Source organism: Sparus aurata, chromosome 1 (genome assembly GCF_900880675.1).
Source record: "Sparus aurata chromosome 1, fSpaAur1.1, whole genome shotgun sequence".
Classification (NCBI taxonomy): Eukaryota; Metazoa; Chordata; class Actinopteri; order Spariformes; family Sparidae; genus Sparus; species Sparus aurata.
Genome location: NC_044187.1, coordinates 15,057,004 through 15,080,281, shown reverse-complemented (window position 1 = coordinate 15,080,281; position 23,278 = coordinate 15,057,004). Strand labels below are relative to the sequence as shown.

Sequence of the window (23,278 nt, the reverse complement as noted above, 5' to 3'; positions counted from 1 at the left end):
GGGGGAAAAAAGGCAAAAATACAATATCTGTTTTTGTCTTTTCTAACTTGTCAAACAGTCAACCTCCATTTTGTGACTTTTTGATGAGAGGGGGGGGATGGTGATGGAGATCAGGTTATTTACAGTGATCACTAACTTTGAATACACCTATGAGCCTGTGAGTAATTGTTTTCAGACCTATCCTTACAGAGCTTTCCCCATTACAGTAAGATTAAAGGTGAAGTTGAGAATAGGCATTATCTACTAATCCCCGTGCTGATAGAGAGGTGGGTGAAGCTACGTAGTTCTGAAACCTGTTTTAAGATGTCAAAAACAACCCAACAGCTGGCAAGGTTTAATCCAAGTCTTTAGAAGCCCTGACATCCCACACTGATATTAAAATGTTTTTTAAAACAGAAACCTTCACTGCAACCTAAGCTAAAAACATTAGGGTGCACCCAGTCTGAAATGCACAAGCTTAGAAAAGGTTTAAGTGACAGAGAAGAACGCTGCAATGCTCCAGAAATATTTTGTGGACTACAAAACGTCACCCGACTTTCCATCAGCATGGGGGTGAGTACGTAATGACTGAATTTACATTTTTACATTTAGTGAACTATTGCTTTAATGCTGGAGCAGCCTTCAGTGAACAATACGTTCTGTAACAAAATGTCATTTTTCACTCTACGGACGCGGTAATGTTACTCAGAGAGTCTGAAACGCCTTTTTTTTTATATTAAGGCCAACAATGGCAACCAAAGTGCATTACTGTGCTTTTGAAGAACAATAATGTGTTTTTAAAGCAGTTTGTGGCTGCTGCTGCTCCCTTTAGAGCACATGTTTGAATTTTAAACACAAGCCAGCCGATCGTGTGCAGATGAAAAATGTCAGCCGTTCCACATGTTGCAGCTTCAGACACTCAAAACAGTCAAGCGTTAACTGAGGAAGATATATAGGACCTGCAAGCAGCACAGAAACCTCTGCTCAAATATTAATGTGTTTGTGCAATTGAGTTAAAATGCTTTTTACTTCAATTTATTGTTTTAGGCAGGGCAATATTCTGCTCTATTAGAGAAGAGACAAATGGATTTCTCAGAAAAGTTTAATTCTATTTCATGTGATGAATATATTTTTTGCACTATTTAGAGAAAAGCTTTTTTTTCTTTTTTAGTTGTCACTTAGAAGCATTGAACAATTTAAAGACATCACAATAATTGCATTAAAATGCAGGCACAGTGAGGCTCACATGAACCCAGCAACAACCCTTTAATGAAATGCTTTATTAGATCAGACAGTGAATGCTACAGCTGAGTCCGCAGCAACATTATTGCTCCAGTGTAATGTAAGAAATGTGCATGCTTTAATACCGAGAGGTCTCTGGAATGGATCGATAACGTTCTCATTTGGCTTGTTGAGGAGTTTTTTTTTCTTTCTGAGGACTTGGCCACATTCATAAAAGAGCAACAGAATGATGATCATCTATTACAAGTTTTAGAACAGCAAGGCAATCATCAGTGTACCACAAAGCTGTGATGATTCATTTAGAAGAAAACTCAGGAGAATCAGCAAGAAAAATATTTATGAAGAAAGAACTTGCCTTTTCAACTCCATTCTGGTTATTGTTAATAATCAAGTATACTGAAACTATGCTGCATTTGCACAAGTTTACAAGGTGGTAAACCACAAATATCCAATAATATGAGTGGGTATTTATTGATCTAGATGGCAGTAAAGTCATGATTTTTGTATGTCATATCGTAGCTTTGAAATAGTGTAATTTCACCAAAAACCACACATATTGAATCAAATACAATCATTCATCAAGTTAAAGGGATATTCCAGCAATTTAGTATTGCACATAAATGAAGCTGGTCAGGGATTACAACATCCTCATTTTTGGTCCGTAGAGTGGGTCAAGCTATAAAATGCTGCATTCAATGACATCTTTTTGTTAACTAGTAAACGCCATTTGTTTCAAATTCCACATATTTTCCATCGCGTTATCCCCAAGCCTGAGTTGAATTAACTCAGGTGACATCACAAAAGAACTCAGTTATGAAAATGATTGGTGAAGTAACATTTCATAATAATGAGCTGAGTTGTAATAATATCTTAGACACACATCATTGGTAAATGTATATAATATCACAATGCATTAATTTGACTGTTTTATCTTGTGATGTTTTTATTTTATTCAAAGGAGACATATTATGCTCTTTTTCAGGTTTATAATTTTATTTTGGGTAACTGCTAGAATAGGTTTACATTTGTTTTCTCATACTGTCCAGTGCTGAAGAGACACTCTGTTTTAGCTCCTGTCTCTTTAAGGCCCCCCTCCTCCCAAATACCCAGTCTGCTCTGATTAGTCAGCTCACATACGCCTGAGCCAGCACCGGTCACCGTGACTTCACATTGGCTGTGCTGTCTTTACAGCATTCTTCCCTTCTACTGAAAAAAAAATAGGCATAAATTATGCAAACGTGTGACATGGTGATGTCAAGAAGTCACGGAATTAAATGCGGGACTACTGATGAGGCATTTCAGGCACTTCAGGAGCTGAGAGGAGCTCCCGTTGGCACAGACTTTTTCAAATTTAAAGACCTTTACATGGATAAGAACCTATAAAACACATCAAAGGAAAGGGGAAAATAACAAAAAAGCATAATACGTCTCCTTTTATATTAAAGTTCTGGGGTTCCATCAGAGGTAATATGCGGTAACAGTAACGAGAATGAGAACAGATCACAAATTCTGCTGTTGTTCAGTCACTATGAAATAGTGCTAAGGAAATGGGCTCAAAGATGGCGGCTGCTATTGTTATTTATGTGGAGATATGCAGTATTTATGTGTGGCATCAACTGCATGAAACAGTGAATTCCACAGCTAATGTAAGCAGACACTTCAACAATATTTTCTCACTTTAGTCACAAGTATAACTAAAAATAAAATAAAGCCAATTTGAAGACATTCTTTGGGAAACATGGACACGATTAAGCTAGTTGGAATGGCTCCGTGGTACAATCTGTCACCTTAAAAGGTGCTGTATGTAAGATTTGACCACTTGTCAAATTCAACAAATGCGGTGCAATATATCAATAAAGTAAGTTCTTACTGCTGCTAACTGTAGCTGTCGTTAGCTAGTTATGTCAGTTAGCTGTGCAGCTAGCAGTCAAGGGAGGTGTTGGTGTTTATGCCGTTTGCACAGGAACTTTGGACAGGGACATGACGGGGCTAATTGGTTAGCATGCTAACTTCAGTAGAAATCTCCAACTGCGTAGACTTCGTAACATCAAAATTGTTATTTCTTCACATTCTGTTGATCATTTCTCTAAATTTTTGAATTTTGCACCTTTAAACTGTTGTGATGTGAACAAGCAGCCAAATCAGCCCTTGAGAACGTCCGCTGGCCGACTCTGTTACAACCGCAGAACATTGTGGCGACGTGCTGAGACTTGTCCACCGAAAGCGGTCAGTGGTTAGAGGACAAAAGTCAGCCAGAGATGAGGCTGTGCTAGAACCGTCCTGACAGAGGTCAAAAGGTTCACAATTGTATTGAGGCCAGTGTATCTGTATGTGTGTGGGTTAGTGTGGCAGTTTCCACGTGTTACTTCTTTGAAAAGTGGCCATGAAATGTGAGCCAAATCTAGAAAATCATCATGGAGCTTGTGCCTGTGACTATATACTGTAGATACAAGCATGCAGGGTTTGTTGTATTGTATCCCACTGATTATCTTCGGTTCAACAAATATTGTCTGTGTTGCCTAACATCTGCAAGCGGTTCTGTGACATCTATGCATATTTACATGCCAACCAGAGACCTGTCAGTCTCAGCGTGGAGATGACAGACAAGGGAACGCTTTCTCTCGGTCAAAGTCGACTGTCCCGACTGCATCGTGGCAAAAATTAGGAATGCCATTCAAGAGTTCCCTGAGGGAAAACACTTTTTTATGTATCATGAAGGATGGCCTTCACCATCTGCTCAGAGTAAATGTGTGTACATTTTACAGTTAAGTCTTTGAGGTTGATCATCATAGCTTAGCATTTAAAAACTAACAAAACATGAATGAGTTCCCTGTCACATGTAAGTAAGACGTTCATAATTAGAGATGAAGACTTGCCTCCTGTTGAGTTCACTTCTGTTCCACTAGCCTCGTCCAGACTACGTTATTCCACACGGGGGGGTTCTTTACAAAGCTCAAACATCACACAGGAAGTCTCTGTCCATCCTTTAGAAAGCATATATCCACATATCTGTACTTGTTCTTCTCATGCCTGTTGGCGTTAAGGTCCAGTTTGTAGGATTAAGTGGCATCAAGCAGTTACACCCCTCCTCTTGCTCTCTCCTAAGGTGGCCATTGAAAAATGCAATAACCATGAAAGGCCCTCGCTAGAGCCAGTGTTTGGTTCTGGACTACTGTGAAAAAACTAGGGGTGGGAATTTCATAGTAATTCACATTATGTCGTCCACGTTAACATTAGTATCGTGTTACAGCGATTCATCTGTAACATCTAATGATGCATCGCAATATCTTTCTTACGGTAGAATACAAAACTCCCCCTAAAATGGTAAATTGCATTAATTCTCTATCCAATCACTGCATTGTGGTGACATGATATCATGATATTACTGTATAATTTGATATGATAAAAAAGCAAACAGTCTTAACTTAGTGCCTCTTCATCACAAACACCGACTGCAACTCGTCCATGTCCTGGAGTTTTAACGTTTTAAGTATAAGTGTGTGAAACTTGAACATTTGGCGACCCATTTTAGCATTTTCTACTTTCACCTATTTATCGGTCTGAGAGAACAACGCCCTCCACAATCAGTTGACTTTTGGAGAACCTACATAAGTTACAAAAACAAGTCTCCCTCCATATTACTCTCTATCGATGAGGTTGCTCAGTCTCAATAGGGTCGTGTCACCTGTTCTAAAGCGACGGAAACGCGGTGATTCTAAGTTTCGGGGGGATTATACATGTATTTAAACACAATTATACTCCATTTATACTCATCAATCCTACACACTGGACCTTTAAAGCTAAGCTTAACAGTTAAATCTTGACTGTAGAAGCAGCTCAAGGGACCCTGAGTAGAGATCGTTTTCAAGGTAAGAAAATGTTCTTTCAAATTATTTTTTGTTAGAACTCAACAACCACAGGAGGAGCGGGGCAATATGAAAACAATACAGTCATTTGTATCTTATTTTATATCATCTTAGTAATAATTTTTCTTATACAGATGCCAGGAAACTGTTTAATAGATGATTAATTCAGACAGCAAAGTCTGTGTCTAATCCAATTAATTAAACAATCGACAAATAAATCATCAGAGCAACTGGAAGGGAGCGCTGCAACAGGATTAAACATGTGGCCAACTACTGTCCTCACCATATCTGTCAACCTGACTCATACTGTCGCTCATTAAGAGATCTGAGGTGTTCAAATCCTCCTCTCCACTACAGTCGCACATCAAAAATATGAATGTGTTTCAGAGAGAAATAAGACACCCTGTTAAGGAAAACACACACACAGCTGAAAGCTAGTGGATCACAAGCTCACCCTGCAGATGAGCCGGACTCCGGCTCTACAATGGCTTTATATCAGTTCATCACAGTGAGTCCACACTGGAAAAAAACAACCAAATATGCTGTTTTTATGTCGTTCGCGAGCTGTATCACCAATTCAAGTACTTGATTTAATGGTATTTTTCTTGAGTGTATTTTTTTTCAAAAATAAATATAAAAATCAAGATCAAAAGAATGCCACACGGCACCAGGTACAGAGTTGGCTTACACATTAGCTGCTGTCAAGCTGATTGATTCCCACCAATTTTCCAGTCATTCAAAAATAAAAACAAATGAATAACGCTGAATAGAACCGTAAAAACAAAAACCAAAAAAAAAAAAAACACAGCGGGGATCATGATATTTATCATTTTCGATCATACCCATTCAAGCACGCGTACATTAAAAACACCACAGGCATCTCCACTTACAGTAGTTTAAATATTGGGAGGGGGGGGAGGGGGAAACAACAATCACCAAGCCTAGAAAATAAATTCAGCGTTATCTCACAATCACACAGGATGTCTGCGCCTCCCCTGCAACAACTCTCGGTCAACACGCAGACATCACTCACTCGAGACAGGCACAGACATCCTTTTTTTTTTTTTTTATCTCTCGGCTAAAAAGAGAATTAAAAAAAAAGCTAAAAATTACAATGGAATTGCATAGCTGCGAAAGCGTACAAAAAGAAAAAAGGTGGTGAAGTTCGACAGGTGCAAAGAGTTTTGAAAACATGTCACAGGTGGGCTGGACTGAGTGTTTGAGTGTATGTACATGAAGAAAAGAGTAATGTGCACCTTTGCGTGGGACAGACAAGAACGACAAGAGTGAATGCAAACGTAAAGTTGAGGTTTAAAAGTCACCCCTGTGCAGTGAATTCCCCAGGCTTATTAAAAGGATAAGAGCTGACACGAAGACGAGTGTAGCGATTTGAAAATGGGGGGGTTTGTACAGTAATGCATGTGTTCCCGCGTGAGGAGGTGAGCGGCGACTCCACAAGTCTTAAAGTCAGAAGTCAGAGCTCTGAGCCTGGGAGTTTTTGATGTTCTTTATCTCCAGCTCCAGCTGTTTGACGCGCACGTCCCTCTGGTGGACGAGCTCCCTCAGCCGTCGGATCTCCTCCTGCTGCTTGTGGAACTTCAGAAGCAGCTGTGGACGAAACACACACACAATATATTGGAGTACATCAAGGGTGTCATATCAATTAGAGATGGGGGAGACGCCCTTTGACACAGACATGCTGGTTTTGTCATCCCCTGCTTTTAAGCTTTAATATGATTTAGTCTTCTGATGATAATTAGCTGTTAAAGATCAAACATTAATATGTTCTTAAAAAATGTAATGTGTTAAGTTTTGATCAGTTTCTCACGTTTGCTGAACAGAAACTCATCTGTAAATGAACCACACAATTAGGCTCCTTGAGGGCTTAGTGACTGTGTGGTTCCACTTTCTGGGCGGCGGTGTTGTGTATTTAACCTGCTGGTAAAACTGAGCGCAACTCAAAATCTTTTACTCCCGCTGCGATACGTTTTTAATTGATTTGATTGTTTTTGTCATTTCTATTCCATTAATTGATGATCAAACTATTAACATATTCTGTTTATGACAGATTCCTTTATTCCACCAAACTCCTTGGCATATTTTATCTTATTTTCTTGTATTTAACTCTTATATTACTCATCTATCTTTATGTCTACATCTTACTCTATGTTGTATTATTAGTAAGGCGAGCAGTTATAAATTGCCTCTGGTGGGATTAATAAAGTTGTCTGACTGAATCTGAATCTGCCCTAATCTTCTGATATGTGAAGATTGTTTTGGATGTACACATCCACTCAGGACCCCTTTTTATCATTTTAATAAAAAGATGCCAATTCTGTCAAAGTCTTGTCATGCTCTACTTTTGTTTTTAATCTTAATTTTGTGGTTAGAGGAAGTGAAAAAAGTTTTTATCCCAATTTTCAGGGTTAGTGCATTAATAATACAGAAAATGACTCCACATTTCATATTCTTCTGTTTGACTTGGAAAGTTTCATCATGTTTAATCAACCAGGCTGTAAATAAATAACAATGTCATTACTTTCAAATGCATGTGGGGAAAAAAAAAATCTTTCTGAAGAATCCCAATCATTCAGTCACAGATATAAAAGGGTATAAACTCGAGAAATTACAATAAATCAGTCTGTACCTCGTTCTCTGTCCGTGGCGGAGAGCAAAGTGCGAGGTCCTCTCCGTTGCTGATGGGTGTCCGACTCCTGTCGTCCGCTGTGCGGCTGCCGTCCTCCTTGCCGTCTTTGGTTCCCAGTTGGTCCTGAATGTACGCCAGCTGTTGCATGCCCGGTCTGCTCTGAGACCTGCGGCTGTCCAGCAGGTTCCCCCTCTCCTTGTTCATCTCTGAATACGACTCTGCTACTTGACTTCCAGGCTTCAGTGACATCAGCACAGGGCCTGGAAGACAGAAGTTAGAAATTGAACTACGCGACAGATTACAAAATAGTTCAAATCAGTCAAACCAAGAGTGGTCATCATCTCAATTTCACCCATAATCACCCAGAATTATTTCTAATTGTGTAGTTTTTTTTGTTTTGTTTTTAGGTATAATTTCATCCTGATTTTGAATTTGGAGTAGTTCACCTCCAGCCTTTCACAATAAGAGGAACGCTATAAATCTCCCAACACCTCACCATCTTTTTCAAATGTCACACACACACACACACACACACACACACACACATACACACACACTAACTCTGACCTTTATCGATGCCACTGAGCCACTCCTCTGCAGTCAAAGCAGGCCGGTTTCCAGCTGTCATTGGATAGATGTCTTCTTGGTACGACTCCGACTGGAAAAACACAAACACAGTACATTCAGACAGACGTGCAGTAAGCACAACAAATCAGAAATCATCTATTAAGCTTTTGGTTCATATCCCCTGATGTTTGAGGTTTGTGTGAGTCCAAGTGCTCTCACCCGGCGGGGTACGATCATGGAAAGAGGCTCGATGAGACTCTTGATTGTCACCAGTTTGTAGAACCTGAACACCTCACAGGAGCTCACATCCAGCCCCCTCTTTGGCATCACACCTGGCGCAAAACACACAGACCGAGACAGTTTTACTCTGATACACAGGAAACACAAAGAAATTGTGTCTTTTATCTCGATCCGCAATAAATTCTTTTAACGTCTCCTCCCAACTTCTTACAACTAAAAAACAAGCTGTCATACACTTTAATACAGATTTGTCAAAAATGGCAGCTGCGGGGCGCCGTTTAGCTCAGTTGGTAGAGCGGGCGTCCCATGTACAGAGGCTTTGTCCTCACTGCAGTGGCCTGGGTTTGAGTCCGGGCCTGGGGCCCTTTGCTGCGTGTCACTCCCCCTCTCTCTCTCATCCTGTTTCCTGTCGTATCTTCAACTGTACTATTAATAAAGCCATATAAAGACCAAAATCATAAAAAAAATTGACTGATCGTGCAGCACTAATGTGCAGGAAATTAAAGGCTTTTTAAACACCAACCTAAAATCAAATAAATGGGCTGTTTTGCTCATTAGATCCTAGCAATGAATTTGGACATGACTCTTTATAGGTTTTATTACACCTTTGGACTGCAAGACTTCTCTGAAGATTGGATACCGTATTTTTTAAAGTTTCAGTTGTATACTCAGTTGATTAGTTTTAAAGTCCTTGTTGTAATTGAGTCTTTTCAATCAACACATATATGACATGTGGATTTCTTCACATTCTTTTCCAGAATTGAAATCTGCAGAATTGACTGTAATGTCTGTTTTTACCAATGACTTAATAGGTGTTATTCATCTGATATAACAAAGATTTCCTGAGAACAAAAATAACCAATATAATATATAAAGTAGATGTCACGAAAATGAGGGATGAGATGTTCCAGCACTGTGCCTCCTTAGGTAGTCTAATGAACTTCTCAGAACAACACTCCACCATCCGCTATCTTTGATCAAACGCTAACTGGAAACAACACACGACTGTCACACACATGCACAAGGGAGTGGAGAAGTGTAAACGTTCAGAGCTTGACAAGCAGCATCTCTATTCTTTAAAAAAAAAAAAAAAAAGAAAACAGTGGAGGATTAGTTGGAATTCTGCCTTCACTGCTGCTGTTCCGTTCCATAAATAATTCATCTGAGACTAGTTTCTAAAACACCTTCCGTCCGACAGTATCCTCTCGAGTTAAAAGTCTACAGCATGTGTGTCAGTCTGCAGACCGTCACTTCACATGATCTGTGTGATCACCTGGTTTGGATATTCAAATAGTGCATGCTTATTTGCACGGCAGCTTTGCTTACAGGTGCAGGAGTGTCAGTACGCCCAGTAGGAAGGCAGAGCTTTGAGAAAGATCGACCGGCTAATGTTTCACACATTCAAGTAAGGAGACAGTTAAAAGAAGAGTTTGTTGATGAAGGTTCTCAGTCATCCAGGTCGTGCTACATCTTACGCGACCGGACTCATCTGGGAAGTTCTAACTAACAGTTTCCAAGAGTTTGATTCAAGAAAACAAATTTAGTATCAGAATGTGGAAGTGTGTGTTTCTTACCCATTCCCTTCTGAGGTAGGTTTGAGCGGTACTCTGTCAGGTAGTGGATGTACGGTTTTTCTGAGCTGATCTCATAGTACCTTATATTCCCGTCGCCCTGATAGAGAGGAAAGACAAGTCTTTGTAACAATCTTATGTCCATAGGTATTTTGTGTTTTGAATGTGCAGACCCTTTTTTTTGGTTGCTTTTAAAAGACCCACCTTCCCGGCGATGTAGAGCATGTGCGTGTCGGGGTCATAGAAGGGAAAAAGGTTTCCTGACGAACCATCAAGGTTTTCTTGTAACAAAGACACAGACAGATCGTCCTACAAAAAAAAAAAAAATTCAGACAACAACACGTAAGCAGCAGCATGCACAGAAAAAATCCCTGATATCAAAATCCAGTCTCCGAATTAAAAAAAACAAAAACTGAGCACTCAATCCCTAATCCGCACTCTGGCCATAATCTCCCAGACACGACGCGCTCTCACATCGCAACACATCGGCCTGTCACACCGACCGTTATCACAGGCTATCATAGGTACAGACACAATCAATGAAGGAGAACCTCTGGTTCCACTTTAACACTGTGAGGTCTTCAGGATTACTGTGGGTGGTTTCACTTGTCCATCACTCTGTCCACTAGATGGCAGAGTTGCGTGTGTGAGAGTGAGAACTCTTCACACCATGACAGAACACATCAGGAGGGGATGAGCTTCTGTTTACTACACGCTTTTATTTTGTTATTCCTACAGTAAAAGTGTTTGATTCTCACATGAGGACATTTGGAGCGAAAACAGACGAACTGAGGAGTTTCTAAACGCCATTTCTCTGTTTATTCATTCTAAAATGTTCTGCTGGTGACGTCTCATCCATTATTTAACTTGTATTATTATCGTTAATAAGGGCTGCAACTAATGACAGTTTTCATTAACGATTAATCGATTCATCTTTGGGTCTATAAACATTGTGAATCATTTCCCACAGCCCAAGGTGACGTCTACTTTTTGTCCGACCAACAGTCCAAAACTGGAAGACTCTTCATTTTTAGGAATGACGAAGAAAAGCAGCAACACCTCACATTCAAGGAGCATGAACCAGCACGTTTTACATTTTCGCTTAAAGAAGAATCGTTTAGTTGATTATTAGGATGCTGGTTGATCTGAACATCTGCACAAAGGGAAACTGAAACTTTTAATTGCTGTTCGAATGACAAATAGGAATTTGAATCATTTGAATCATCATCAGCTGTGGGAAATTACAACAGGCAATTTTTCACAATTAGCTGACATTTAATTGACAAAATGGTCAACTGATTCACTGAGAAAACAATTAGTAGACTAAGTGAAAATGAAAATACCTCTCTGTAAATGTGAAATTTCGTGACTTAATAAGACATTCAACCGTTTTCCCTTTGTGACACACCTTCTCTCACAATAAAGAAACATGAGGCGACCACAACAGAACAGCACATGTGAGCAAATGATCTAAACTCAAACGAGAGCTTCTGCTGACTGATCTCGTGGTCTTCTTCGATGAATGGAGCCGGTTCAGGTGTCATCACGTGACCTGAGCGTGTCACACTTCAGTCACCTGAGGACAAGTGACTGAAGGCGTCATCACGTGACAGAACTTTGCTTTTTTTAACACCCGATCTCGCTCCATTCACGAAGACGTGAAATGTGGATGAAAGCACAGAGGAAGCTCCTGAGTGAAGCTTTGCTCTCAGCTGTTGTGTTCTCACCTGATCCCACAGAGCGATCTGTCGATCGTTCCAACGCGAGGTGCCCGTCGTGAGGAGCATCTTCATGTTTCCCAGGATCAGCACCTTACTGGCTTTGTGCGTCTTGTTGTTGGCTTCCTGCAAACACACAACATACATCAAAACAAGGCATGAAGCAAACTTTACTAAACACTTTGTACGCACTCCATAAGACTTAGAAAATAATGGAAAAAGCTGAAGATGACTGCTCAACACTACATCACTGTGATGTAATGTTCCATATACCCTCGTTTGGCAGGTGAAGGTAGTGAGAGCAGACTGATTTAAGGCGTGTGAGTCGGTGGCCGTTGACCCAGAGGTCTGAGGAGTTATGCTGTGGGCCAGCTCGGGCCAGAGGTGTCAGTTTTGGCTGTGTGGTGCTGGATGAGTGCCTGAGCCGGGAAGGATAAAAGGAGCAGGGAACTCCAACTTACGTAAGACTGGCTGGGAAGCTGCTGAACACTAAGAGACACACTAAAGACTTTTCACTGGGAAATCTTTGGATTTGAGAAAAAAGGGAACATGTTAGTTTAACTGATTTTTCACCCTGATTTAACGTCCACACACATCCAGACGTTGTTCCCAGCTCAAGAACACGACATTGTTCGTTACAGATTTAAGTAAATGAGGGTCTTTTGTGAAGAGCGCATCTCATGAAATGCTAAATACAAGAGAAAACATCAAAGAAAATGCAAATTGGCTTCTGATTTTGCATCTTTTGAGCCCCTTAGATTGAATTTAAAATAAAGCTGCAGAGTATTTGTGCTACAGACGGTAGATTTTTGTATTTCTTTAAATCTTAATAGTGTATTTTTTTTTCATATAAACCCTAAAAATATTTGCCCTAATCACACTTTTTATCTACAGTGACATGTGAGGCACTATATGAGGGGTTGGATGTTCCGTGATGGTCCGCCGTCATTCTCATTTAAGAAGCATTTGGCTTCAGACAAGACAGCTGCCTCTACCTGTCAATCATCCAGTGCGATCCGGGCGTTAGATTACCTGGCACATACTGTCATAACTGCCTTTCAGAATAAGAGCGGTTAACGTGCACAAAACATCACCTGCAGTATGTTTCCTGAGCGCGAATCCATGAGGCGGACCTTCCTGTCTTTGCAGGTGGTGGCGAGGAGGCTGCCGTCGGTGTTGAAAGACATGGAGAGGACGACGTCTGTGTGGTGGCTGATGGTCCGCACCGGGTTCTTTATCACCTGCTCCGGACAGTCCAGGTTCCAGATCATCACCTGCACATGTCAAGGCACACAAACAAATACACACACACACACACACACACACACACACACACACACACACACACACACACACACACACACACACACACACACATACACACAGGATGGAGGGAAGTTAAACACTGTTCATTTGCATCTACTACCCTCAACATAATCATATAAAGCTGGTTGAAAATCCGCCAAGTGTCCCTTTTACTGTGCTGCTACAAACAGCTGCGACCCGTTTGGCTGCATTGTAACGAAATACATAATTACTCATACAGTGTGTCACAGTAGGAACACACACCGAGGTGCGTGAGGGCGAGTGTGCGTGAGTGTGTCTGTTTGTGCTACCTGGTAGTCGTAGGCCGTACTGAAGAGGATGTTGTTAGCAGTCGGGTGCCACTCGATGAGGCCTACTCTGCGGCTGTGACCCTGGAGCTCCTTCCACGGTACTGTCAGGTTCTTCAGCACGCCATGAGGAGGGATTTCCCACACTTTCACCTGTAGACGCATACACAAACAGTGGTTGGTCTTTGCCGACATCCCAAGATTATTCGGTCCTCGAAATGGAGATTAAGAAAACTGCCTCTTCAATTTTTTATGCTGTGCAGACGTCGGACAGTTTACAGAAACTTCTGAGGTTGGACAGGTTGATCCTTTTTTGCTTACTTTAAATTCTTTTTTAAAATAATTTTGTAGAGTTTCGTACTATTGTTTGGACAAACAACCATTGTGGAAGTGTCACTTTGGGCACCAAGTACACAAGATATCATTTATCACTGTTCACTTTTTCTATCTAACAGCCAAGAAAATAATCCAGGATTGACTGAATCTGGAAAAAAGGAAAACACAGCCTCAGGACACACTTTATAAAAATAGTATTAAGAGGAAACAAAAAACCTGTTTACTCTTGGTTTCTCTTTCTGTATACACAGATCTGCTCTGAGCCTCTGAGCCAGGTCAGAGCTGAGGAATGTGTGGAATGACTTCTAGTTCTTCTTGAAGGCTAAACGGGCGAAGGCAATAAAATTATCTCCCTGCTGCTACATGCTCGTATTCCAGGGAAAATGATAACGAACCGGTGAAAATTCAGAAAATGTGCTCGGCGTGTACGAACCGTGGTGTCCTCGGAGCAGGAGGCGATGCAGTAGTCGCTGAAAGGATTCCACTTGACATCTAACACGTTGCCTTTGTGGCCCGACACTCTCGGGGTGTGAGGGTCCACTTTACCTGTCTGATAGATGAACACACAAAAGTACACAGAGTTTACAGCACAGAACATTTGAAATCATTCACGTAGATTAAGGGAGAAGTTCGACATTTTGGGATATTTGGTTTGTTGCTGACTAGATAAGTGAAGCGAAACTGAAGCAAAACAGCGACGTTTTTGGCGATTAAACTAAAACAATGAGGTAAAAGTCAGCTGCAGGACTGCAGGAAGGAGCCGGATGATCATTTTTATGTGATGCATGACTCTGAACAAACCCATTCACATGATATGTAGTCATTTAGTTTAAAAGAATCCTGCATTGATTTAGCATCAAGACTGAACCATTTAATGGATATTTTTCTGTTTGGGGCTGAGTAGATGAGTGAATTGTAATTTTTTTTTTTTTTTTTGGGGGGGGGGGATTCTCCTTTGAGAATCTAAACAGAAGTCGATCTGTGCAGGTTAGAACAAGTATCCAGCACACGAGTGGCTGAATTTCTTCATGATGTGAGCGTGAAACGACTCAAATGAAAATGGAATTGCACAAGAACCTTTGCGACACACACCCTGGTGTTAGAAGGGAGAAGCCGCTGAGTCTTACTGAAGATTTTCTGCCCCAACAAGAACACTAATTACACTGCTGGTACGGACAGAACCTTCCCTCAACTGACACACCTGCAGGCTAGATTACTGTGCAGGTGAGGTGGGAATGATGTAACCACTATCTATGCCTCCAGCCAACATAACTCAGGCACAAGGTAAGCTGAACATTGCACTTCTGTCCTTATATTTATGTGTGTTAACTACTTTCCCCCAACAGAACAATAGCTTATCTGTAAGTGCACACACATGAAGGCAGCAGAGAAGGTGCGCGGGGGGGGGGGGGGGGCAGAAGTTTCACCTCCTCGAGACATTGAAAGGAGGGAAAGAGTGGGGTCAAACCGTGAGTTATGTCATTCCTAAGCTCGTATGCAATTCCTGTCCATGCCAGGAGGGTGGTGATAACTCACCGAGACGATTTAAAAGATGGAGACAGACCGAGACAGGAGGGAGAGGTGTTCAGCCTGATGAATCGCTCCAGATCTACAGCGGGACTGTAAATTCAACCAGCACGCCAGCGAGGCGGCTCTGCCTGAGTTTATTTGAGAGGTCTCTATTGTTTCTGATAACGCCGCTGGATGTGATAATACTCATAAATAATGTCTGGAAGGGTGCTGATTGATCATGTTTAAGCTGAGGTTAGTGAGGGAGATAAGACAGAATGATGAGGAGGTAAAAAAAAAAATAAAAAGACCACATGCGATGTTTAGGTTGTAGCGGAGGAGTCGACGGGGGTTTCCCAGTGTTCAGAGATTGTTCTGGCTGCACTGCTGCCGTCCTATTTATAATCTGAGAGCAGAGCTGTCTCCTCCAGGTGTGCTGTGAAGTGCGGGAGCAACGAGAAAGGCCGGCATAGATAGAAAATACATACTATTTGCAATCTATGGGGAAACTTTCTGTTCCTAATAATCACTCAAAGGTTAAAGATAAAGTTGTTTAAGCCCATTTATGCTACATAAGGGTTTTTCGCCATGTCTCTTCGTTGCATCTTTTTCGTCAACAGGCCCGGACGTGAGAGCTTTTTGGAACTTTGTGCCATTTTTCACGTTGATGTTTTGAGAGACAGAGCAGACGATGGAAACGCACGCACATACCCGAGCAGAGAGATCAAATTCATGAGTAATGTAAAAACTGGTAAAACAAACACTATGAGAGTCCGTTCAGTAGTATCACCAGCCAACACAAAGGTCCTTGAACTACACAAGCCACAAGCTTCATACACGAATGGACAAAATTGAAGGTCCAGACTTTCAACTACTGACAAACTCCAAATTAGAGAACTGACCTAGTGTGCATGTTATGATGGTACCTGGAGGAAACCCACGCATTCACAGGGAGAACATGGAAACTCGACACGGAACGGCCCGACCCTTTAACTGTCCTGCTGTGAGGCAACAGTGATAACCCCTGCGCCACCATGCAGTTAAAATACTTGGATGGGATGAATTTTATGTGTTTGCATTTTAATATTTTCCCTTTGATTAGGGGATTACTTTGTTTTGCCTCAACCAATCAGCAGCATCTGTCACACAGATGTCTCTTTCAGCTGACATGGACGCTGCAGCAGAGGCTCCTAAAAAGCAGTCAATGTTTTTCCACAGAGATCTAAAAAATATGCTGTCAGAGGAATTTGTTGTTGCTGTATGACAACCACACAACAACCTGTACACCTGTCTCATTCATGCCTATTCTTGTCACTATCTTTCATTAATTCTAAAATTTTTAATTTAAATGTCTATATCTGACTGTTCCAAAAACTGTAAATTTATGAGCTTTGTTAAAGTAGAAATCATGAAAGAGCGGTTGTTTTGGATTGCCTTAGATTGTACAGGTGTACCTAATAAATTGGCCAGTGAGGGTAGAACTTGGCTTAGTTGTTTGTGTGCATAACACCAGACCTAGCATGAGCATGTAGCCTGAGATGAGACATTATCTGTTATCAGCATAAATAGTGAAATGGTGTGTGCGTGTGCCACTTTAAAAAGCTGACAGGAGTCTGTAAAGCCTGCCGTGAGGTCGAGATACTCACATGATGGATAGACAGGACCAGAAAGGCCCCTCCCCCGGCACACTCGGTGATGACTGCCAGGAAACGTGGGTTGACGGCACAGAAGTTGTTGTCCTGGACGCTGCGTGTGATTGGCACGCCATCATAGCAGCTCTCCTTGGTGGCGGCCTTACCGAACACGTGGCGGAACTTGGAGCTGCGGTACTGAGGACGCCATGTCATCTGAGGGAGGGAGGGAGGAAAGGGAGGAGAGGGAGGTCAGTCAAGGAGAATCATCTCTCACAGTTATGGTGATGGGGCTTTTTATTCTCCTGCTCCTCTCTCACAAGAAAAGAGCGGAGCGACGGGAGACGTGATCGCTTTTACAAAACATGAGCTGCACTCGCTCTAGACAGTGAACCGTTTCCCTCCCAAAAAATGCGTGCACACTGCTTCAAGAGCAAAGTTCAACAGCTTTAATTATCGATACAAGATTAAAAACAGAGTTATAGTAAAAGTTATAGAAAATCCCGGTAGTGAAGGCTTTTGTACGTTTCGAAGCAGTGTCCTTTAATACGGGGCGGAATCAGTTCCCTTTCTAATGGACAATGCTTGTCCACCTGAGCATCAGGAGCCTTGTGTTAAAATGATTCAAGAACAATGTAGCTTCCTCACTTCCTCTGTTATTTTAATGGTATTCACTGATATCTATTTGTTATTTTTACACTAGTAATGTTACTGTATTCATACAAAGGACCAAGAACAATGCACAATTTAGGTGAGCTGAGCATAAATTGAGCATTACTGAACAATTCACCAAAAGGAGGATTACTCTGGGATCTTTGGAGAATCAAACCAACAAATGAATGTAGTGTTTTCATCGCCACGCAGGCATCCAAAGCACATGATGTCAGGGTCAACTCAGTGCAGTGTGTTAAAATGTAATGCCACAATTTCTCAAGCTCAGACATTTGTTTATTGAGTGGGTTGTATTTTAGGTCAACATGTGTCTGGTGAGTGTCTGGTACAAGGAAACAACACACATCATCATCTAGTGTCATGACTTTCTGTTTATGTCGGCACTTCAAAGCGTCCTAGAGATAAAAATGTGCATATTTAAAAATAATAAATTCATTAGACACCTTCTTATGCTGCAAAGCCCTCAAAAACAAGCTGAGGTGAGTCATTCTGAATGTGTGAATGAGGGCAGATTAACACTGACGACAGTCGAGTGTGAAAATGTTTGATTTAAGAACAACATGTATGAGATCTGGTTGGTTAAGGAGTTACTCTCATTCCTTGTTAGATCATTTGTTTATGTGTTGTAAATAATACTCATAGTCATGACTGTAATTATGTTACAGACAGATTTGCTCGTTTAATAATGTCAGTTCCACAATGTCTTTCCAGCCTTCATCCTTGATTAATGTGTCCTGGCCGGCAAATTAATTTCACTATGCAAATAAAAAAATCAATCCCTCAGTAATTTACAGAACACTAAATAAACTCAGCCTTCCCAAATCCAGAGTCTCTTTTTAGCCGCTTTCGTAAAGCTAGTCGATGCACATGTCATTATGTTGTGAGAGATAAGTGGCCCTGGTCCACTGGGACGAGGCCTGGCCAGCCAGCATGTCTGCTCTGCTACTCTGCCTGGCTCCCTGCCTGCCTGCTGCATGGTCATTACTTATGAATTAGGGGTGGAGGAGGTTGACGGACAAGATGCTAACAGAAAAAAAAAAAAATGGACCCAAACAACAACTTCCAGTAGACGGACAGAGCAAAGCAGCAAATGGGCAGCGAAAATAGGCCAAAGGACGACGAGACGCTACATCCTTCAGATGTCATCTAAAAAAAAATCCTGTCCTTTTAATCAATGACATCATTCCACTGATTTGTGTGGACTGCGCGCTCGCCTTTTCAGACGATGGCTAAATAAATACATCCAACATGCAAACAGGGTGACATCACAGCGAGGGCAGTAAAAAATAACAGCATTTGGTTAGCACGACGCAGGTGTGGCCGCCGGCTGGAAAGAAGCCGAGCAGGGAATGAAACGGACAGAAAAATCCAGCTGAAGAAAAAAAACATTTAAAGAAGAATCTCTGAGAATCAGAAATGCACCGATGGGGATTGCGACTCTCCAGGTGTTGGTTTACTCTTCCACCTCTCACCTTCTACCCCAAGGCTGTCACAAAGAGCCTCATGCTGTCAGGCTGGAATGTTTCCCCACCTGACGAAGTGCTTCATTAAACCTCTCAGGTGTTCAAGAGTCTGCCTGCCTCTGAGACACTATCAGTCACTTCCATATGACCGTCCTTTGAGCTGAACCTGCAGCGTTCACATGGACACCTTGACAGCATTTTGCATGGCCTCAAAATACTGACAAATAGCAGCGTACATGATATAAGAATACAACAAATAACTGGGGAAAAAAAAATAACATGCAAAATGACTGAAAACGCTTTCGCAGCTTTACAAAAACTGCAGTTGTTATCAACCCTTTCATATTATTTTCTCAATTACTTGAATAATGTTTATAACGCCATTTAGCCAAAGAACACATCTTCAGATTGCTCGTTTGGTTCGACCCGCAGTCCAAAAACCAAATATATTCAGTCTACAACCGACAGACAAAGAAAAGCAGCAAATCTAAAAGTCTAAAAGTCTACAGCTAACAGTTTTGTGAGGCTCTAAAGTGGCACTTTAAAGCAGCTACAAGGAAGGTTGTTGTTTGGTGATTCTGGCGGTCCCTGTGGACAGAACCGGTATGAGCACCACCACCGTGTGTCTTAAGATCTTGATCTGGCTCTAAAGATTAACTACATCAATGCATAACTTGCAAATCTTCTTGCTTTATCTTTAGGCCAAATGCTAACATTTGACACACTGAACATGCTAACAAGGTGACATCTAGCAGGTGTAAGCTTTACTATGTTTATGCTAGCATAGTAGCATGCTAACAACTGACATTAGCGCTAAATGAAGCACAGCAGCCATTAGACGAAAGCCAAATTATGACCCGATGATGGCACGAGATGAAATGAATTCATACTGTGCAGAACATGAATGTTTAATGACCATCCATCCAACAGCTGTCGAGACAAGTCACTAAAGAGATCAACCTAAAGGTGGTGCTTCAGAGGAGAAGTCAGGGGATCAACATAGTCATTAGGATTCATGGCATTTTTATCCACTTGGCCCAAACATTTAGCAAAAAAAGTTGATATTTAACTCAATCAATCAACGTTCAGGTCTACCAAGGAACCTGTACCTCTTCATATGCAGTATATTTACTGACATACCTTCCTCTGTAGTTTCCTGTGGTTGTTAAGTCACTTGTCACCGTTCTATAAACCTAACCCTGTACCTGATAACGCGCGCGTTGTAATGCATAACCACCCTAGATACATTCTTGATCATTATCACTCCATTGCGCATTTAAAAGAAATGCCACCTGCTCCGCTCTATAAAAACAAAACCAAAACCTGAAGGAACCCTCCTGATAACCTATCGACCTGACTGAGAGAAACTGTCACTTGCTTCACATTTTCACGTTTGACCTGAATTTTGAATGCAGCCGTTGCACGTTTTTTGCTAAAGCACTGCTCAGTCGACTGCATGTACTTACAAACGGAACACATCTGGGTCGATATAATCAGCATTCATGTGTTGCTGAGGCTTACAAGACCAGAGGGAGAGCCTTCCAGGGCAGAAAGCTAAGACATCTTGTCACATCTAAAGCAGGTTGTAATCAGGCCAGTGGCAGCTTCCTCTCAGCTGTGTCTTGCAGCAGGTACGCAGGAGGCTGCATGGTAGGCGGCCTGTCTCGGCTCCTCACAGAACTGATGACGAAAACACTATCCGGGCTATTTTTGCACCGGGCTTCTTGCTGATCAAAAGACAGTCAGGCACATTCACTGACAGCAGGAAAACGTTTCTTAATCACACAAGGCTTCTTTGACAGGCTTTATGTCTGGCATTTTCTTTTTTTTTTTGTTCCTTTTCTAAAAAGAGATGCAGTCCTTTATTGTCAGAGGGAAATTTATTTTAGTCTGTGACCAGTGAGTCACAGCAGCAACTGCAATAAGGGGGCTATAAAAACAGTCATAAAACTAAACTGAAAACACAGATATGACTTTAAAAAGAGATATATATCGTACATCTGGTTTGCTCAGCTAGGGTTCTTGTGTGGGTTTTTGCTTGTATATCGATGTGCAAAGCGTACGTATTCACCTATTCCTCACCTACGGGCTGTCTTTTAAGGACCTCATAACTCATAAACGCGTACACTAGCAGCCACTCCTCTCTTTGGCTTGCCAAGGCTGGAGGAGGAGAGGGGAGTTCAAAGTTTACTTGCTGGTGTCGAGATATCGGTTACTTAAGCTGCACTGAGGCCTGAAGCTACGAGGAGAAAGACGTTCTGAACTCAGAATCTGCTAATCCTGACACTCGGCCCTCTCCTGTACCAACAAAGATGACCTCCCGACTCCAAACCTAATCGAGGAAACTCACTATTCATAACACCAAAGCGTGCACCGGCCCCGCCTTCTCCATCTGTAGACGGGGTGGATGTAATGTTTTGTAAACGCTCCCAGTGAAACTCAAGACGGGGAGTGTGCAGGTGTGAACACATGCCGCGGTGTGACAGTACGTCCGTCCGACCGAGTGAGACACACTTCACTCGGTCGAGACTGTCTGCTATCATACACAGATGACGGCTTACAACCTCTGTCTGGTAATAGGATAACAGCCACACTGGTAATCCAATAGCTGCTTCATTGCATTTAGTGCACACATGTGAATAAGTGTAAAGGGATGAGACAGGCATTGTGTCTGTCTGGGAGTGTTTACCTGGAGAAAAAAGAAGCTGGATGCACATTTTCTGTGGCACCTGAATATAAATGTAACTATAAGAGGACGTGAGTGTTCAGACGTCACAGATTTATAAACAAACACCCACTTAGTCTCTGTTCTGAACATTTCTTTAGAGAGATGGTTACGTTTTCAAAGCGCTTCTCGAAGCCCTGGCCTCCAATTTTTGCACATTCAGATCTTCAGATCGGCTCACAGTAGCTCCCTTTATTCTAGGAGGCTGTTTCACTGGTGCATGAATTCATAAACAGACAAAAGTGATTAATGATTAACGTTTACGGGAGCCTGGTGGGCAGGGTGTGGATGATATAATGAAACCAACCGACTCGGGGGTGGAAAGGAACTTCTGATTCGAATAATCTTGACAAAATGAGGTTGTTCTGGAGGACAGATGAGTTTCTAATCAGATGGACTGTCTCGGCGGCCGCGGTGAATCTTTTCAGCTTATTTCAAGGACAAAGAAAGACAAGAAATGCCAACATGAGTCATTTGAATATACACTTATATAATCAAAGTGTGGTAGAATTGGATATGAAGTTGAGATTACACTATTGTTCCGATTGTATCTTCTTTTTTGGAGTTTTGGCCTTCATTTCTATCAATCATCAGGATATTATAACTTTACTACTCAGACAACTAGGCTGTTATGAAGCCAACAGTTTAGACCATGGATCCAACAATTAAATTCTGGATATATTGCCGTTTTTTTGCTGCTACTTTTACTATGTAAGCTTATGGAAAAGAAGTCTTATTGGGCCCCAGGGCATTACGGGACATTGTAATTGAGCGCTTTGGCCGCTATGGAAGTTGGCTTCAAAGCCAGGCGCTCTGCTTTATGTTTAGACAGATTGTTTAAACCACTTCGCCTGAAATGTTTGTAATAATCCTTTATGGCATACGAAAACTGTGTGACTTTACAATTACGACGAGTACGTCAGGTCAAGCTGAAAGCAGAGAGTGGGTCTGTAGCATGTGATGGATGTTTACACCAGACACAGTTCAGGTGATCATTTTCAACGTTTGCTTTATTTTCTCTTTCACATCAATTTGACTAATGACAGGGTTTGTTTAAAACCTGTGCAATCATCAAAGTGCATGTGCTTCTTGCACAGTCTGACTTTTTAAGTCAACATTGCAGGTCCCAGATCTCAGCCATCACCCTGATGAGTGTGCAGCAAAACTGTGAATGAGACCAAAGTTGTGATCGGCTGGAATTGGCGTTTGTGCTTGGATCACTGCTGGTGCGAAGATGAATCAGAAACCAATACTGACACATCTCACATCATATCACTGGTGTGCCATTAAGAGTTTCTATTATCTCCCCACTGATAAGACAACACAATCCCTGTGTCCATTAAAGCCATTAAGGAACATCCATGAGCCGGACAATAAGCAGGACAACAGGATACAACACAGACAGCCTTACTGTAAAGAGATCCCAACAGACTCACACTGCACACTTTAGACCAACGCTTCTTCTCAAGTATTTCTGATTCTGTCATTTAACCTGCTCC

The 23,278-nt window shown here is 41.7% G+C and overlaps 1 protein-coding gene across 2 annotated transcripts in view; it reads right to left on the bottom strand.

Moving 5' to 3' along the window:
• Positions 1-1,244: 1,244 nt before the first annotated feature.
• Positions 1,245-23,278, bottom strand: part of coro2aa (coronin 2Aa) — a 42,298-nt gene continuing 20,264 nt past the window's right edge. For both annotated transcript variants that reach the window (XM_030414984.1, XM_030414994.1), the window contains exons 2-12: positions 16,935-17,135; positions 14,213-14,329; positions 13,447-13,596; positions 12,925-13,104; positions 11,840-11,956; positions 10,317-10,421; positions 10,116-10,212; positions 8,521-8,633; positions 8,302-8,392; positions 7,735-7,994; positions 1,245-6,695 (exon numbers count right to left, since the gene is read on the bottom strand). In XM_030414984.1, coding sequence (XP_030270844.1) covers positions 6,555-6,695; positions 7,735-7,994; positions 8,302-8,392; positions 8,521-8,633; positions 10,116-10,212; positions 10,317-10,421; positions 11,840-11,956; positions 12,925-13,104; positions 13,447-13,596; positions 14,213-14,329; positions 16,935-17,135 — 1,572 coding nt within the window. In that variant the 3' untranslated portion in view covers positions 1,245-6,554. The remainder of the gene's footprint in view (positions 6,696-7,734; positions 7,995-8,301; positions 8,393-8,520; positions 8,634-10,115; positions 10,213-10,316; positions 10,422-11,839; positions 11,957-12,924; positions 13,105-13,446; positions 13,597-14,212; positions 14,330-16,934; positions 17,136-23,278) is intronic.